The sequence below is a fragment of the Panicum virgatum genome, chromosome 5K (genome assembly GCF_016808335.1).
Source record: "Panicum virgatum strain AP13 chromosome 5K, P.virgatum_v5, whole genome shotgun sequence".
Taxonomy (NCBI): Eukaryota; Viridiplantae; Streptophyta; class Magnoliopsida; order Poales; family Poaceae; genus Panicum; species Panicum virgatum.
The window spans coordinates 56,337,801-56,357,621 of NC_053140.1; the positions used below are offsets into that span (position 1 = coordinate 56,337,801).

General features: G+C 43.9%; 1 protein-coding gene across 1 annotated transcript; it reads left to right on the forward strand.

Annotated features, from left to right (window-relative positions):
• The first annotated feature begins 8,020 nt into the window (after nt 1-8,020).
• Nucleotides 8,021-18,802, forward strand: LOC120710279. Its single transcript, XM_039995918.1, has 9 exons — nt 8,021-8,239; nt 8,319-8,536; nt 8,793-9,277; nt 9,353-10,115; nt 14,417-14,982; nt 15,241-15,944; nt 16,024-16,241; nt 17,045-17,532; nt 17,611-18,802. The coding sequence occupies exons 1-9, from the start codon at nt 8,146-8,148 to the stop codon at nt 18,428-18,430; spliced, it is 4,356 nt and encodes a 1,451-aa protein (XP_039851852.1). The 5' UTR covers nt 8,021-8,145; the 3' UTR covers nt 18,431-18,802.
• Nucleotides 18,803-19,821: the final 1,019 nt, after the last annotated feature.

Consider the following 19,821-nt stretch of genomic DNA (forward strand, 5'->3'; position numbering starts at 1 on the left):
TGTTGAATACTACAACCAGAGAGAGAGAGAGAAAGAGTTGCTAACTGACATGTGGGGCCAGCAACTGCCAAATATCTCTTCTGCAGTTCTGTTTTCAGTCCTGAGTCCTGTGGCTATCTTTACCATCTTCCTCCTCTCGAACATCTTCTCCAACAGAATCATCACGATGACATGCCCAACTTTTGTCTTGAGCTCCTCGAGGGATGTGATCTTCATCCACTATGGCCGTTCATGCACGAATGAGAAAATAGCAATTTATCTATCTATTATCTTAATACAATAGTGTTAAAAGAAGCCACCACGTTCGCCGAGAGGATCTAGAAATTCTCACATTAATCTAAAAAAGAGACGAATTTGCACAGTTGGATTTTATAAAGATCTAACGGTCTAGATTTATTCAAATAATCCTCCAATATATTGATTTGTTATATATATTGCAATAGTATAGAAGTACAACTCTAATAGATATATATGGAAATAGCTAATAGAATCGTGAAAGGATTAAGATTAATTGTTTTATGCTTTTAGCTAGACCTTTACATCATAGGGTCCATGAGTACGTGCTCAGCTGTTTTGTGTAAAATGAGTCTGCGCTGCTCACGTTTGAGATAATCTCCACTCTTCGCAAGAAAAAAGAGTCAACGAGCGTGAGTAGTAGGCCTAGCAAATTAAAAGAGGTCTGAACTGCTTATGACATGGGCCATCAAGCTATGGTCTCCTCACGGTTTGATGTCTCCTGCTGCCTGCCGTGCGGCTTTTTGCCGTGAAAATCTCCATCACATGCATGTGCCAATGTCCACCTTGATTTCAATGAGTGTGAGCTCAATACAATGACGATGAAATCGCTTTTGTTGGGCGGGTAAGGAGAAGATCAACCGTACATGCTGCACGATTATTTGAGTGCGAGGAGAGGGTCAATATGGCAACAAGGTCGGGAACCGATTTGTATGTGGTGAAACTCATTCGAGGAGGATCATAATTTAGGTATGGAGCGGCTCGATATTACACGGATATAATAACTATTCAAAAGGAGAAAGAAAAATCCAATCCGTGAACTAGAAAATTGATTATTAGGGTAGTCACACAGTACTTAAGACAAAGTGTGTTATCTAAACTCCTGCATATTTGTTTCCTTTGCACAGCTGTGCAACGGTGAGTGTTAAAACACAGACAATGTTGGTGTGACTATGAGCATGGAGATGAGAAAACTGTGTGCTTAGAGCAAGTATTATAACAGGTTGTAAACAAGTAGGCTGAATGCTGAGGTGGAGGAGAGAGGAGAGGAGAGAGAGAGGAAGTGGGCAGCTTGCAGCAAGCTTCGACACAAGAACCAAAAAATCTTATGAGAGAAACAAGTGAGCCATATATTAATGGTGAAAGGCTAACTACTATATGAGCGGACTAAGAGGTAGGCTAATCCTCACATCCAGCGGCCAACTAGCGGCCAACTATATTATTAACCTTGCTCTTACGATGGTGATGATGGTGCATGGGAAAGAACAGAGAAGACTGTTCTTATCTCTGGTGAAGATGCAGTTAATTAAGGAGAGATTCACGTAATTTAGAGAGGAAAGAGATTCTTGGAAACCATAGAAGGATACATCCATTAGTTTAGCCAGGTAAAAATGCTGATGTTCAATGTAGATGTGCTGGCATGCTGATTAGCCGCGCTGGTGCAAACCAAAGGGAGTCCAAAGCATACGAGTAAGGATAGACTCTACTCCCTCTGTTTCAAATTGTAAGCTATTCTAATTTTTTTGGATAGTCGAAATATTTTAAGTTTGATTTCGGATTTAAAAAATTAAGGAAAATTAAGACATGGCAAAGAGTACATGCTGAATACTATTAGTAAATAGTTTAATTCAGAATTAAAAAATAAGGAAATTAGGGCTTAATCAAAGAGTCCATGTTGAATACAATTACTAAATAGGAAAATTCTGAATTATCAAATTAAAAAATAGCATTACCACTAGATAAAAATTAATATTAGCTGAATAGCTAAATTTAAAATTAAAAGTATAAATTCTATTATATTATTAAGGGAGTATTAAAACAAACCACCACGTTCGTTGAGAGGGTCTAGAAATTCCTACGTTATTCTATGACGGTCTGACTGCCCTGGACCGGTCTGACCGATCAGACCGCGGAGCAGATCTTCCGGATGGCATAACTTTCTCATCTGGACTCCAAATTGGACGTTCTATATATGCATTTTGATCATCTCGACGAGATCTACACAATGATAAAGTCAATTTGACAAAATTGTCTTGACCGATATGACCAGTTTATATGACAGGTCTGACCGGTCCGTCCAGATTGTCCAGCAAACCTGGAATTAATCGAGAGGGTCTGAAAATTCTCATGTTAATCGAGAAGAGAGAAGCATATACACCGTTGGATTTTATGAAGATCTAATGGTCTAGGCTAACCAAAGAGTCCATGTGAAATACAACTAACCCAAAGAGTCCATATCAAATACAAATAACCCAAAGAGTGCATACGAAATGCTACTATTAAATATATATACATTCAGAAAAAAGAAAAAAACAAATAGAAATTATCACATTAATCTGCATGGTGGCGTCCACAGCAGCAAAGAAGGCAGCGGCGAGTACATATGGGAAGATGCTAGCGATTAATCGGTGGCTCGGGTCTTGGGAGATGACTCATGGAGACGGCGGAGTCATGGTGGAAAATTGGGACGTACTACAGTCGCTTCCTGGTGACCTGCAAATTTGGTCGATTCCAATGATGGCGTAGGGAGCATCAAAGAGTTGACAATCACTGCAGCAAAGAGTGGACGATGGGAAGCCATGCCTAGCATCAGTTCGGTTCAAGATGTGGGGTAGCAAGCAACAATTGTTGACAACAGAGGAAAGAGATGGCCATGTATAAGTAAGCCAGTGGCACACTAGCAAAGCAAATAAAGGAAACAGACAGAATCAAAGATTGATATGTGATATGGATTACAATGAAGGGCCAAACAAGAGACAACAACAGCAATGGCGATCAACATGACTGTGCGCAAGTATTGGATAGTAGTTATTATTAGGAAAAAGTTGAAGTTACTATCAAACACTAGGGAATCGTTTTCCACTGATTGTATCAAGAAGATGGTGTAAGTAGAACATTAATCAAATAGATGTACACTACCGACGATAAATTATGTGATTTTGGGCTCGAATTTGTCCTAGCAAGAGAGGGATTTTGAATATTCGACAAACAATGCTGATGAGCATCATATGGAGATGCCATAGCAGCATATTGATGGCAACGGCAACTTTCGGTCGTCGCGAGCTCAAAGTCATGTTTTGAATGTTACTATTGTGATGGAAATCGAATGGATTATTAGGAGTTTTATGGTTTTGACAAATGGAGTTCTATAGTATCACCACATTTGATTGTAGATCAAAGGGTATAATCAACTGTGTTTTCTTAACACGACTTTAGGGTGATATATTATCTTATTATAATGCAGAAACTGATGGGAGGATTTAGGCAAATGAACAAAACAAGGTCAATAAGAGAAGGTCTTTCTAATGAGAACATGAGGTGTTCGTGGAACTGTTATGTGGTAAGCAATCTTGCTGCACAAATGCGCAAGCCAACTTAGAAGAATACATACAGTTGAATTTTATGGGGATCTAACGGTCTATAAAACTACCATATTAATTAAAGAAAAAAGAAGAGCGCATAATTGTTTATGAAGATCTAACAGTCTATACTTATAATAGTATTAATGTGTATATCATTAGTTTTGTGTGTCCAAATTGTAAGTTTGGTATTGATTCATTGCAAGTCATATGAATCTCTCACAGTAGAATAAGGAGATGGTAAAAGTAAAATAGATTCCTATAGAAAAGAATAATTCAATTTGAGAATATCAAATAATAGTTCGGTTTGGAAATATCAAATTAGGTTTAGAGTTCTACTTATACAGTGCATGGGGCAATATATATTCCATCTGATGTTGCTATCTATCCACATATCACTTCTAGATACCTGCGCTATAGCGTGAGACACCTTACTAGTTAAGGCTTACCGTACTGTATGATTTCACTTCAACGCACACAAAAATAGGTTTTGCTTCTTGAGTTTGCATGGTCCTTTTGTGTTTTCAAGTTAAGAAGAAAATTGTTGAAATGACAATAACAGTTTTCGACCCAGGAGGCCAGGAGTAGGAAGTGCTTATGTGCTATTGTTTCAGTAATTGTTAGTCTGATTTTTTTATCTATTATCTTAATACAATAGTGTTAAAAGAAGCCACCACGTTCGCCGAGAGGACTTAAAAATTCTCACGTTAATCTAAAAAAGAGAAGAATTTGTACCGTTGGATTTTATGAAGATCTAACGGTCTAAAAAACTCAAGAATCCATATCAAATATAATTAATAAATAGCTAATATCGAAATTTAAAAATAAGAAAATTAGAACATGACCGAAGAGTCCATGCCCAATACAATTACTAAATAGTTCAATTTGGAATTAAAAATTAAGGAAATTAATAGTCGGCCAAAGAGTCCATATCAAATATAATTAATAAATAGCTAATTTCAAAATTTAAAAATAATAAAATTATAACATGACTGAAGAGTCCATGCTCAATACAATTACTAAATAGTTAAATTGGGAATTAAAACATAAGGCAATTAATAGTTGACCAAAATGTCCATATCAAATACAATACAACTAAACAAACAACTATTTAAAAAACTCAAGAGTCCATATCAAATATAATTAATAAATATCTGATTTTGGAATTTAAAAATAAGGAAATTAGAACATGGCCAAAGAGTTCATGCTAAACACGATTGCTAAATAGTTAAATTCGGAATTAAAAATTAAGGAAATTAATAGTCGGCAAAAAAGTCCATATAAAATATAATTAATAAATAGATAATTTCGAAATTTAAAAATAATAAAATTATAACATGACTGAAGAGTCCATGCTCAATACAATTACTAAATAGTTAAATTGGGAATTAAAAAATAAGGCAATTAATAGTTGACCAAAATGTCCATATCAAATACAATACAACTAAACAAATAACTGTTTAAAAAACTCAAGAGTCCATGTCAAATATAATTAATAAATAGCTGATTTTGGAATTTAAAAATAACAAAATTAGAACATGACCAAAGAGTTCATGCTAAACACGATTACTAAATAGTTCAATTCAGAATTAGAAAAATAAGGAAATTAATAGTTCACCAAAAGTCTATATGAAATACAACTAAATAAATAGAAAAAAATAAAAAATTAGTAGCTAATTTGTATAGCCAAGAAGCAAATTAGAAAGAAAAATAGCTAAATAAATACTATATTCTATGTGTTATATTAGTAAGTGGCTGTTAAAAGAAGACACCACATCCGTTGAGTGGGTCTAGATATTCTCATGCTAATCTAAAAAGAAAAGATTTACACCATTGAATTTTATGAAGATCTAACAGTCTAGACTTATTCAAAGAATCCATATCAAACACGACTAATAATACACATATAAAATTTTATCCAAATAATTCATATAAATTACGAATTATATACATATATAAGTTTAAAATTTTAAAAGTAGAAAAAAATCTATCAAATAGAAAGCTAAATTTTGAATTAAAATCGAGTTCCATGCAAGCATACAAGAGTGAGTGAAGACGTCGGACGTGGTACTTCAGATGCAGAATCAAGCCAAAACCAATCACCACCACCCATAGTTTGGTGACCACACGAGGAGGTGACAAAATATTAAGCGCGGTGGTCAACCTTGCATGCTAGCTTGCGTTGCATGAGGTCATGACATCCTTTGCTGGCCACCGAGACAAGATATATAGGGGCTAAACCTGATAGGGGAAAAAATACGGAATAAGATACGAGGAGAGGGAGCGAGATTGAGCTGGTGGAATTCAACGCATCTGAGCTGGTCATATGCGTCGGTCGATGTTCTGTGATAAATGTACTATGCTAATACCAAACTGACATGCTAGAACAAGAGATGCACATGACTGTTGTAGCATGTATGGTGCTTGATTGGTGGTGATAGCACTCACGCTCAGATATTGGTGACATGCTTTTTGTTTTGATCATCGTCAAGCTTGCAACCGCAAACTTGGATGGTTACTTGCTCGGTGGTTTGGGAAGCTAGGACATGAAATTTGACATCTCTGCGGTTGTCGTCATACTAGTAGCTTTTGGCATCTAGACATAGGAATGTCCACAAGTAGTTCAGGGATATGTTTTGTGGCCAGAGCGAGAGCAAGCAACACGAACGATTCATTTGGCATTCCGAGTATATCAAAGCAGACTTTGGAAGGTCAAAAGCAGATAGATGAATTAGGGTTGTTGGAGTGGCAAACTTTTGGTCAAAGGAGTAAGGACAAAAATAGATTTGTGATGAACTAAGTAGAAGTCCCAAATCTCATCTGACCAGAAAAAAAAGCTTTTTTGTAACTTTGATTTGTTTTCATCTCACGTTTGTGAAGATCTCACAGCAAACCCTGGTAGGTGTCTTGGTGGGTTCATACGAAGTGACAAGGCTCACATACATCCTGTCTAGACACCTAGTGGAACATCAGCGGTCAGCCGACCAGTAACAACATAAAAATAGTGTGGCTGGGCAACTGTGGTAGTTGCCACATGAAAACGGAGTTTGCGTGGATGCCATATCAATTCATGCCACCGGCCACCTAGGGAGATATATGGTGCAAAAATATGCATGAAGGCATGGCACAAGGGGCACAATTTTTGTCCTTCACGCTCCAAAAAGAAATTGCGCAATGGAGGAGAGAGAACACCCTGCTGATCATTATATATGGAGATTGTATATAGTTTTCTGTTGCGGCCATAGGGTAAATTAAAGAGGTCGTAAGTATGGGATTCGAAAGAAGCAAGACTTTAGACATGGGATGATCATTACAATGGAAGCTAACGGCTTATGGACTTTGGAATTTCGTTGGCCACGTCCATTTTTCCACAATAAGACTGTAAAAGTTCAGTTAGTAATTCAAATGGTAACCATTGTATCTTTCATTTATAAATAATTTAATTATTTTCACTAAATGTTTTGATATGCCAATCCCTCTCAGCAATAAAACATGTAATATAATAACTGTTAACTTGGCCATTCTTCTTCATAAGATCTAAGCATAATTTAACACCGCAGCTAAGACTCTTTGACTAAAATTAAAATTACAAGATGTTTCTTTGTATTCTCTTTTAGCATGAATTCATATTGCACAACACATGATGTGGTGACAAGGGAAAAAAGACCACACCTCAATCCGGACAATTTAGACAAAACAACAGTAATAAATTAACAAAACCAAACTATATAAATAATATTATTTTCTAAAAAAATAAAAAATTGAAACTAGCTGTCGTGCTATTTGCGCGGGGCACTGTGCTAGTTCAGTAGTATAGTTAGTTTGAATTGACTCGGTTCAGCAGTTGACCGAATAGCAATTGGAGAAGCCATGCAACGCCACTGGGGACATGAGCGTGCTTGTCTAACTGAAGCGTGCTGAATGATTAAATGGTATTAGCTAAAGCTTGTAAAAATGTTTAGTCTGAACATTGATGTTACCTTCAAAGTGAACATCCCTAACAGCAATGGTCCCCTGGCGGCAGGATCTGATTCTGAAGGCACATCGGTGTCGAAGTATTGCTGATGAACAGCCCGTAAAGACCCATCCCAAATATCAGCATGATTATTCCAGCAATATACATATCTGCAAAAAGATCGACCACAACTGCAAAAGTATGATGTAGTCTTTACAACCGAGTGAGAGAGACAGAGATAGAGACAGAGCGGCGCGATAAACATGTCACCGCTTGCGTGTAGAATACAACGGCACCAGCGCCAAACAATTTGCAGCAGCTGCCTACAAGGCTAGATGCTGAGGGAAAATCGCGATATTAATTATATTTTCATATGTTTGCGGAATTTTAAAAGAATACTAAATATTTTTTTGAATAATTAATACGGAAGCAAAGTCACTGAATAATTAAAGAACAAACCAACTGATGACAGATCCGATCTAGACAGATCGACCACGATGCAGCACGAGGGACACTGAAAAACACGTTAAACGCGATTCCTTCCTGTTCGGCCGGGGTGTATCAGGGGAAGACGACTCCACCTCTGGAGGCGGAGCAATGGAGTCCGGCGAGCTCCTGCGCCGACCCGGGCCGTCCGCCGGCTCCAAATCCGACGTCCGGGGCGGCTGGTGCGCGGCGTTCTACCTCGTTGGTAGGTTCGTGGATCTTGAATTGATTTACCACTGCCATGCAAAACTACCTCAATTGTGGTTGTTACTACTGCCCTGCAGTGGTCGCGTTCTTGGAGCGCCTCGGGTTCTACGGCGTGCAGGGTAACCTGATCATGTACCTGACCGGCCCGCTCGGCATGCCCACGGCGGCCGCGGCCGCCGGCGTGAACGCGTGGGCCGGCACCGTGCAGGTGCTGCCGCTTGTCGGCGCGCTCGCCGCCGACTCGCGCCTCGGGCGGTACCGCGCTGTCCTGGCCGCCGGCGTGCTCTATCTGCTGGTTTGTGCCATGCACTTCTTGGCTTATTTCGCTCACTGTTCACATTGCATCATGCTATGTACTAGTGAGAACGAATTTCGCTGTTTTTTTAAATGAATTCAATTTTGCAACGATTTTGTTTGTGTTGTGTGGAGTAGTACTAGTTCTGGTGATTGTGAACTACCAATGAATCCTCCATCTTTGTAAGCTTGTATAATTGTATTCGGCGCTTTTTGCAACGATGCCTGACACTCTGTTTCCAAACTGCAAATGACAGAGCTTGGGGATGCTGACGGCCTCCTCCGCGCTGCAAGCAGCGCAGCCTCACTCTGCGAGCTCGCCACCGTCGACTTCTCCTGCGCACCTCACCTTCATCTACGTCGCGCTCTACCTCCTGGCGCTGGCGCAGGGCTTCCACAGGCCGTGCGCGGAAGCCCTCGGCGCGGACCAGTTCGCGCTGAGCGACGGCGGCGACCCCAGCTCGCCCGCGTCGCGGAGCTCCTACTTCAACTGGTTCCACTTCTCCATCTCGTGGGGCTACGCCACGTCCACGACGGCGCTGAGCTACGTGGAGGACAACGCCGGCTGGACCGCCGGGTTCGGCGCGTGCTGGGCCGTGATGGTGCTCAGCCTAGCCGTCTTCTTGCTCGGCGCACGGACGTATCGTGCTGAGGAACCCGTCGACGGCAGCCGATTCGTCGAGACCGTGCGCGCATGGGCCGCGAGGTTCTTCCACCGCAAGGATGCCGCTGGCACCGAACGGTGAGCACGCACGAACTTCTGCGATCTCGTTTCATGTCCCAAGATCTGCGTCGCAATCCTTTTTTATTTGCGCAGACTTCTAGATCGACAACCCGAGGAGGGTGAAGGAGTCGTCTTGAAGCTGCTCCCAATATGGTTGGGTGCCATGGTCTACGCGGCCGTCACTTCGCAGGTCTACACTCTGTTCACCAAGCAGGGCAGCACGCTGGACCGGCGCCTCGGCACGGGGCTTGTCGTGCCACCCGCGGCGCTCCAGTGCCTGGTCAGCTTCACCTTCATCGCCATGCTCCCGGTGTACGATCGGGTCTTCGTGCCCCTGGCGAGGCGCGTCACCGGGCACCCCGCCGGCGTCACCACGCTCCAGCGGATAGGCGCTGGCATGGCCATGTCCTGCGCCGCCATGGCCGTCGCGGCGCTCGTCGAAGGCAGGCGGCTCCGCGTGGTCACGGCCGCGGGCCTGGTGGATAGGCCGGACGTGGCCGTGCCAATGAGCCTGTGGTGGGTGGCGCCTCAGTACGTTCTGATGGGCCTGGCGATGGCACTGGCCGACGTCGGCCTGGAGGAGTTCTTCTACGACCAGGTACCCGACGCGGTCCGCAGCATCGGCCTCGCGCTGTGCCTGAGCGCCATGGGCGCGGGGAGCTACTCCAGCGGCATGCTCGTGTCGGCGGTCGACTGGGCGACCAGGGGCAGCGGGGAGAGCTGGATCTCCGACAACCTCAACCGAGCGCACCTCGACTACTTCTACTGGCTCCTGGCAGGGCTCGCCGCTCTAGACGTCGCCGTCTTTTTGTATTTTTCAAAGCGGTTTGTGTACAGGAGCAAAGGCGAGCAGCGATGATATGCCCCCTGCGGGCAGTGCTGTTCGTCTTCGGCTTCTATCGGTAGTGATTGATATATAGTTAAATGACAGGAGCAAAGGGGAATAGGCCGTGTCCCCAATCGATTTGAAAGGTATGAGATGTAGCAATTGCTAATTCGCCGGTGATATAAAGAAAAAAAAATCAAGAAGAAGATAACAAAAGGAAAAATCATAGAAACAATGGTGAATATCCTCAAATATTACAATACCAGGCAATATAATTGATTATTATTGGTTTCACGTTATTTGGAGGCCGTTCATATGGTTTTGCATTGACACGTAACAAAAATAAAGTAGTGCATGCTGCTCACTTGAGGTGACACCGTATCCGATCGGATTAGAGCAACATGTGCCGCTTAATTAAGATCCATTAGCAGGTGTCTTATGGGTGCAATCAGTCATAAGGTACAATGCCGCTGCGGGGCTGTCTGCCTCTTCTACGTAGCGCTGATCAAACGAGATGAGCGCCGGGATCCGCAACGATGGAGGTTTTGCCACCAACGACGACGAGCTGGCTTCCCGGGTGGTGACGAGCTCCTCCATGATTCCCAGAGGGCGGGCGCCGTGCACGGCCAGCACCATCGCCTCGGCCACGATGACGACGAGAACGGTCGTGCGGATGGAAAACCTGCTGGCCATCTCTTGCGGCTCCTTCTGTTGATCCTGCTTGATCTGTTAGAGAGCTTGGCTTCCTCCTTCTATACTGTGTGTTGTGTCAGAGCTGGAGCCGTGCAGGTGATCTTTTTATATAGATGGAGGATGCCATGTGACTGCTATTAACTCAATTTCAGTAACGGTAGCGAGAGTTATGAGAGTTATGATTTCAGTAACCGTAGATGAGAGTTATAGTACGTTTTAGTGCTCTTTGAAATTAATATACCCACTAGTACGTTTTGTTTGGTAAATTTTTAAAGGAGGAATTGATGGTGGAGTTCACTTAAGTATACAAATTCATGTGAATTTATGTTCCTAGTTATGGCAGGAAATTCTTTTAATAAAACTTAATCTAAAAAACCTCAAATAATACATAAATGACATTTAGTACTCTGATAAATATTAGCTAGTAGAAGCAAATAAAATGGAATAATGCTAATCTGAAAAAATAAATAAAGGGGAAGTATCACAACGAAGTTCACATCCCAAGAAGTTCATAATCCCATTTCCCATTTGAAGATGGCAAAGTCAGCCCAAACTAAATAAGAGGCCTTTCCTTGTCTCGGCTGAAGCCCAGCCAAACCAAACTGCAAAGCCTTTGAGCTTTCAACGAGATCGGAAATCCTATTCATCCTTCACAAAAAAATACTTACACATCTTTCAATGTTTGAGATTCATGCAAGTATTTACTATCATCCGATCTAAAATCTTGTACCACACGGATAAAAGATACTCCCTCTGGACCCTTGTTTTAGGCGTATTTTCGTTTTTCATTTGGGCAACTATATAACGCTCCATCAATACTAATGCCAATGCACCCGATTAAGATGGTACTAGTAAATAACGAAGCGTCATTTGGTTGCAGGAGGGATCCACGTATCCACACGACCAATCAGGGCAAGGAATCCTCGAAACGATGCGTCGTGACCGTGCGCAGCACCCAAACACTCACAGGATCCGGTGGATAATTTATACCACAATAATAATGACTGCAGGCCGGAGAGATTGTGTGGTGGAGAAAATCAGCTAGACACCGCCACGCCCAGTATGCGTAGTTGGCTTTTTGATTTAACTTAAAATGTGTTTTTCTCCAAAATGGCAAACTCATTTAAAATCTGTTTAAATCACTGTATTCTATAAAATTAATTCAACATAATGAGATCCAATATGAATATATTTTAATTATTTTTAAAAGTTAAAATTTTGATTGAACTATTTCAACATTTTAGATATATTGTTTCAATATTTTCATACCAAATGTTGAATTAGTTTATGTGAACTGTTGAATTAGATTTTAAGAAATGTCGATCAATTATTTTAAATTATTGAACATATTTATACACCTAATAAATTAATTGAAGTGTTTGAAAGAAGAAGCATATGCAGCTATTCCCGCTGCTGCTTGCATGCTGCATTTTGTTTGATGTGCGGACCGAGTTGTGGGCTGGTTGATGGGCCACGGTTGAGTTAAAGATAAATTAGAACATTAAGCGCGTTTTGCGCGTCCTAGCATGACTACCATGAATTTTAACAATACACATGAGTTAAAGAGCATCAACTTGAAAGTTTCTTCAAAAAAATATGTAAAACATTATATCAGGTATCCCTAATATAGCGTGCTTTGCTAAGTCTATGCTTCCCTTTTCTTATTCTCAATAATCAATTTATTACAAATATTTTAAATAGCATCTGGTAAAAACTTTGACAGAGTTATATATGATGATGAATAAAGCTCAAAAGATCAGATATTAATTCTATAAAATAAAGTTGCATGTTCCCAATTAACATCTACACTATATTAGTGATTAGTGATAAGAATGTAACAATCTTGTTCTTTTCTATTTATTTTCTTCTTCTTTTTTTATCTATCTTGCTCTTTTCTTCTCTTTCCTATTTCTTTTCTTCTATTTCTATTTCCCTTCTTTTTCCGAATCCTTTGTATCTATTTATTTATCTATTCTCTCTCTTTCTTTTTTTCCTCATTATAAATCTCATGTACATAATTTTTGTTTGAGTATATAATTTATCATTCTTATAATTTTTATCAACCATGTTTGTTTCTTTTATAAGATATTAGTAGATCTGTACTTACTTACCTTTTATTATGATCTAAAAAACATTTTATTATATTATCAAACTATTTGATCACAATTAAGAGTGAGCCATGCTTAATTTATATTAATTTATTTGTGTTGTGGACTCATAAGTCCAGTGTGAAATAATTTATTTTCTTTTATGAGCTAAGTTGTTCATCATGTGTATGTATATTTATAAAAATATATTTTTTTAATGTAGATGTATTTGTTCTTCACACAAAGTCCGTGATGTTTAATATTTTGTTCGTAGTATATTATTATCTGTTCGATATGTTTAATTTTTTCTGTAAAAAATATTTATTCCCAATAGTAGAAATTAATTATTTAGTGTAAAAATTGTTTTTTAAATGTCGTGCAAACATAGGTAACTGGGATCTTATTATAAGAAAGACAATGGTGCAATCTAAATTTAATTTAGAAGCTTGATTTACTATTTATATTTTTTTAATTTTGAATTTGCATGTATGTGGGTCATGCCAGCTAAAACTATCATCTCGCGGTACGAGTGGAAACAGTTATGCAGTTGGACTGATGACGGCCCATCGTAGCATGGAAACAGTTCCACAGTTGGGCAGATGATTGCCCATTTAATATGTCCTCCAGGTAATGATAGGTGAAAATATCATCTGAAGTGATATATAACCACACCCTGAGCCTCATTTGTTGCTTTTTCCCATCGCTGCAGGTGGGGTAGTCACAGTTTTGGACCCATCAATCTATGTGGGTGGAAGTTGGGCATACGACACAGATGAATGCTATCGTATTTTTTTCCTCCATGTCCGTGGTCGTGTGCCAAGCTGAACCGTTCCATGCTGACTGCGATGTCAGAGTGATCGTGTGGTCCATCCTCCCGTGTCTAGCACGTCATGGTCCTGATGCACGGAGTATCAAAATTTGCCTAGGCTTCCACCTAGGGGCATCTACTCATAGCACATGCGACTACCGTCATACCATCGCACAAGTCTGTCAGAGTTAAAAATGTTGTAGAGATGCAAATTGTTCCAGAACCAAATAATGTTCCAAAACAAGATAAAAATATCCCCAGAATAGAAAATGTTCCAGAACAAATAAAAATGTTTTAGAAAAATATTACCTAAATATAATTAAGTGTGGTCTAGTTTTGAAGATCTTGTGGTAAGAAATCCAATGGTGCAGTTGAAATTCAATTTGGATAATCGATTTGTAAAGTAGAGCATTTTTCAATTTGGAATGTATGAAAATTAAGATATATGAGCACCACTATCCTTTCTCTCCCGTGGCCTGCTGCGCAGCACCACAGTCACGAGCTCACATTGATGACGTGGCACGACGGGGAGAGCGCCGCACAGCCGTGAAACCCGGAGAAGGCCGGAGGGGGCACCGGTGTTTAAGAAAACCGATGGGAGAATGGGACTATCGGAGGGGACTCAGATTGGGTGACATAGGGTTGGCACGTCACAATGTGACATAGCCTGTATCTCAGCCCTCCAAAACTAATCCAAAGGACTACCTTTGTTGGGCCCACACGCCGGCAAACATTCCCATCAGCTTGTAACAGACGGGAAACGGAGCCGTCTGCGCTCGCGTCGCCGCCCCAATCCAGCGCTCGCGTTGCCCGCGTCCGGCCGCCACCTGGACGCAGCCGCGAGCCAGCTGGGAGGCCGTCGGGATGCCGCCGCGAGTGGGGTGGCCGCCGGGACGCGCCTTGGTGAGCACCATGGCCGTCTGGGTGAGCACGTCCTTGTGCTCGTGCACCGCCGTGAGGCGGAGGTGCGGCGGGCCCTCGGGACGCGCGGCCAGAAGGTGGAGGGGCTCGAGCCACTGGGTGGCGTCGGCGCCGCCAAGGCCGACGACGTGCACGATCTTCTCCGACTCCATAGCCTACAGGATGGACTAGTTGGCGGCGGCGGCGGCTGCGAGGCGGAGGAACAGGCAGAGGTCGAGGAAGTGGCAGCGCGCGGCGGTGAGCTCGGCTGCGGTGGGCGCGGTGCCGGGCAGGAGCAGCGCCCGGCAGAGGCCCGGCCACGCCCGGAGCGCGCGGCGCGACAGGGCCTCCGCGAAGGCGGCCACGACGCGTTGCCTGGTGTCGCCGTCGGGGCGGCGAGCGAGGCGATGTGCTCGAGCGCGGCGTTGGCGGCGTCGAGGCGGGCGGAGGCCGCGGCAGCGCAGTTGAGGAGGAGGAGAAGGCCGCGCTCGTCGGAGCGGAGCTCCCGCAGAAGACAGGGTGGCGGCGGGGTGGAGCGACATGTTGGAGAAGATGTGGAGCGAGGAGGATGTGACGAACAGGGGCACAGGGCTTCGTCCTGGACCATGAGCCTTGCCAGCTTATTCGGCCGCCCGGCCGTCGTCCCCGACCGGCAACTTCTATGAAGGAGTGCAAGCAGAAGCAGGCACCAGCACCAGCGTGGAGGAAGGGTGCCTCGTCGCCGTCGCCGCTGCGGTCGCCGCGTGGCGTCCTCCCCGCGAAGCAGCCAGCTTGCCGGCCGGCACGAGCAACCGGCAGCGCCCCTTCCGCGGCGGGCGGCGGCAGGGCCTCCCACGGCACGCCCCTCCTCGCGGTGCGGCCGGCCGGCGCGAGCAACCGGCGGAGTCCCTTCCACGCCAGCGGCCCTGTCTACCGGCGGCCAGGCGCGGAGGCAGCCTCTCGCGGCAGGCCCGGGCCGTCCCGGCGACCTCCCAGCTGGCTCGCGGCTGCGTCCCGCCGGCGGCCCGACGCGGGCACCGCGAGCGCGCGGGATTGGGGGCGGCGACGCGAGCGCAGACGGCTCCGTCTCCCTTCTGTTAGCGCTGATGGAGAATATTTGCCTGCGCGTGGGCCCAACGAAGGGAGTCCCTTGGATTCGTTTTAGAGGGTTGAGATGCAGGCTATGTTACATTGTGACATGCCAACCCTATCTCCCCCAATCTGAGTGCATCGGAGGACAGGAGCCACCGGCGACGACTGGCGAGAGACCACTCATCATGGACGCCGCGGTGGAGGCCCTTCTGCCGCAGCCGGCGGCTGCCCTGGACCACCTTGCCCGGCCGGCCTCCCACCTCACCACCGGCCGGTGGCCCGCCGCCTTCTTCATCATCGGTACCCAGCAAGTGAACAGGCCCGTCGTCGCCGTCTCTCTTTCCCCTATCTAACCTGCGTGCCGTCGTCGGTGCCGCAGGGGTGGAGATCTCGGAGCGGTTCGCGTTCTCCGGCATCTCGGGGAACCTGATCACCTACCTCACCGGCCCGCTCGGGCAGTCCACGGCGTCGGCCGCCGCGGCCATCAACGCCTGGAGCGGCGCCGCGCTCATGCTGCCGCTGCTCGGCGCCACCGTCGCCGACTCATGGCTCGGCCGGTACCGCGCTATCATCAGCGCCTCCCTCGTCTACATTCTGGTATGCATTTCTCTGTATTCTCAAGTCTTTGATTCCCTGCTAGCACCAGCATTTACCCTGGGTTCAAGTGTTCAACTGCTACAGGGAACAAGCTGCAGGCAACTTCCTCATAGCTACAGTAGGCACTACGCTTTAGGCAGCCGTAATCCATGTGCCTGCTGGAATTTGTTTCTGAATTTATAAATGCTTCTTAATGGGATAAGAACAATAATTCTAAAAATGGAATAAGAACAATGACTCAAAATGGGATAAGAACGATGATTCTAAAAATGGGATAAGAACAATGATACTATAAATGGAATAAGAGCAGTCTGTTAAACTTTTGCTATGAATTGCTCCTCTGGAGCTAAACCTTTGGATACTCGATGGAGTTTATGGAGTTCCATAACTCCATTGATCTTGTCAGTTCATTTTTTTTTTCCGACAAACTATCTTGTCAGTTTATTGACGACTTGCTCCATGTACGCTTTGGATGGCATGTAACAGATAAGAGAATTCTGTCCAACTGCCTGACTCTTGAATGGACAGTTAATATTAAACTTCGCTGGATGAAATTTCCCCGGAGCCAAATGATTGGGATTAAATTACTAAACTTTCTGCTATTTTGAATAATCAGATTTGTAAAACATTACCATAGAGGCATACACAATTGTTTGATTTGTTTAATTGGTGCTTGATGTAGTATTCAAAGAGCCTGGGAGAAATTACCAATCGACATGCTGCACATCACTTGTACTGAAATAAAAAGACATTCAGTTTGCTGGATTATATGCAACTTTTGCTGAATTGTATTGACCATTCAGGGACTGGGGATGCTCACCCTATCATCATTTTTTGTGCCACAACAACCGTCAGAATTTGAAGACAATGTGGATTCTTCAGTATCCTGGATGGGTATTCATTTAGCTTTCTTCTATGTGTCACTTTACGTGGTGGCTTGTGCTCAAGGTGGCCACAAACCATGTGTCCAAGCATTTGGGGCTGACCAATTTGATGAGAATGATCCTGAAGAATGTGCCTCAAGGAGCTCCTTCTTCAATTGGTGGTACTTTGGGACTTATGGATCCAATATTGCCACACTTTCAATCTTGAATTACATTCAAGATAACATAAGCTGGCAGTTTGGGTTCGGAATCCCATGCATTGCCATGGCTGTTTCTCTTACAATTTTCTGGCTTGGTACAAAGAAGTATCGCTTCTATCCTCCAACGAATAGCAGAGGGCTATTTGGATATATTGGTAAATCACTTCTTGCATGGATCCGATGCTGGTGTGCATCATGGTCTCCAAAGTAAGCCTGTTTTCGAACTGTTTGTGAGCTCTTTCTCTCCAAATTATGGCCTTAATTTTTTCCCTTCGGGGCATGCAGATCATCTGCTGATTCTCACTGTGCAACAACATCATCATCCAAGGGAGACAAGTACAAAGCAGAAACCAGTTTTTTTTCTGACAATGCTGTGGCAGTGCTTAGATTGCTCCCAGTAGGGGCAACCTGCCTGATCTATGCAGTTGTCTTTGCCCAATGGATGACACTCTTCACTAAGCAAGCAAGTACACTAGATAGGTGGATAGGTACCATACAGGTACCAGCTGCTACCCTTCAAAGCTTTATCAGTGTGTCAATCATCGTCTTTGTTCCTATATATGACCGCATCCTCATTCCGCTAGCTAAGAAATACTCGAATAACACTTGTGGTATCACGACATTGCAACGAATAGGAATTGGGTTGGTTATTTCTGTGATCCTGATGATTGTTGCAGCTCTTGTGGAGATGAGAAGGCTCCGGATAGCAAGAGACTATGGCCTAGTGGACAAACCTGAGGCCACAATCCCTATGAGCGTCTGGTGGGTTGTCCCTCAATTCATTCTGTCTGGCTTAGCAGACGTGTTCACAATGGTGGGCTTGCAAGAATTCTTCTATGATCAAGTACCAGATGGTTTGCGCAGTTTGGGCCTTGCTTTATACCTGAGCATATTTGGAATTGGGAGCTTCATCAGTAGCTTTCTTGTGTACGCAATCGACAAGATGACCAGTAGGGAAGGAGACGGTTGGTTCTCTAACAATCTAAACCGAGGGCATCTTGACTACTTCTATTGGCTTTTGGCTGTGCTCGATGTTTTTGGGTTGGCTGCGTACCTGTACTTTTCACGAGTGTATGCCCATAAGAAAAAGGAGCTGGGGCTTTAGTACAGTGATTGTCTACAAATACCCATTTGGAATAAAATATGCCTGAGCAACGCTTGTGGATGCATCTCGGTCGTCATGGCAGGTTTCTGTGGAAGTTCTTCAAAGGCGCAGGCTGGAAGATGGTTTGCAACTTATCATTGGTGAATACAGATGTCGTACAGTGTCAACAATACAAATGTTTTACAGTGCTATCGGCATAGATGTTGTACAACTTACTCTTTTCCCTGTGCAATCTCTGTTTTGAGCTGAATTCGGTATGCTCAAGCAGTGAAGCTACATGATGCAATGACTGGTTGCGAAATGCCAGCTTTCTCCGAACTTGTGCAAAAATCTTGAAAGCTATAGAATGATCTTGGAATTGCTATGCGCAAACTTTTCAATGCCACGGAACCAGATGGCCAAGCGGGAAATTCTTCCTGCTGTCAGTTTGCTCTGTTGAGATTAATTATGTTCAGTAGTTCATTCATTTTGCTTGATGAAGACGAACACCCGGAACACATGTTCGTGATCAACTTCCTTACCTAGAAAGATTCTTCTGTTGCGCTCATCTCAGAGTCCACGCACTGTACGTGAGCAGCGATGCAATCAACCTTTGTGGTCGCTTTTTTTTTGAGGGGTAGCGAACTTCATTAAGATGCTAAAGCGCAAACGCCCATAGGCAGAGTTACAAGCCACACATGGCGGCCAGGGGAATCATAAATGGCACTCTTTGCCAGGTTATGCGCTTCGGTATTGGATTATCTTCGCTCGTGGACGAACTCAATCTTCAGAAAATCTTCCACTCTCGCCTTGATTTCCTGGGTGATATGGCTATAGGTGCCCATTCCTCCAGTCTAAATGCTCCTAACTGCATTAAGGCAGTCACTCGCCACTCTAGCCTGCTGGATTAGGAGATCATTTGCCAGAGCAAGACCCTCCCTCCAGGCCAAAACCTCCAATATTTCTGGATCAGACATGCCAGCAAAAACCAAGGTTGATGCTCCCAAATAACAGCCATAATTATCCCTGGCTACAGCAGCCACTGCAACCAACTTTGAGTTTTTTGACAAGGCTGCATCCACATTGATCTTGGCGAAACCCGGCGGTGAGAAGATTCACCTAGGGTGGTGGTCACGAACACACTATGCTGCCCGCTGCTTCGGCTTCGTCAGGTTGATATCGCTAATAAAGCGTTCCACAAAATTGTGTGTAGATAAAGGACTCTGAAAAATGCCCTCGTGAATTGCCTTTCTTCTTGCATACCAGATTGCCCACATGTTGTCACACGGACAAGATCCTCTTGGGGCAGCGACGAGAAGGTTTGTGCAAGCCATGCTCTAGCATCCTGCTCCTGCAAACACCCTATGAACTCTGTGATGTCTTCTTTCTCCAACGCCCAAACACATTTTGCT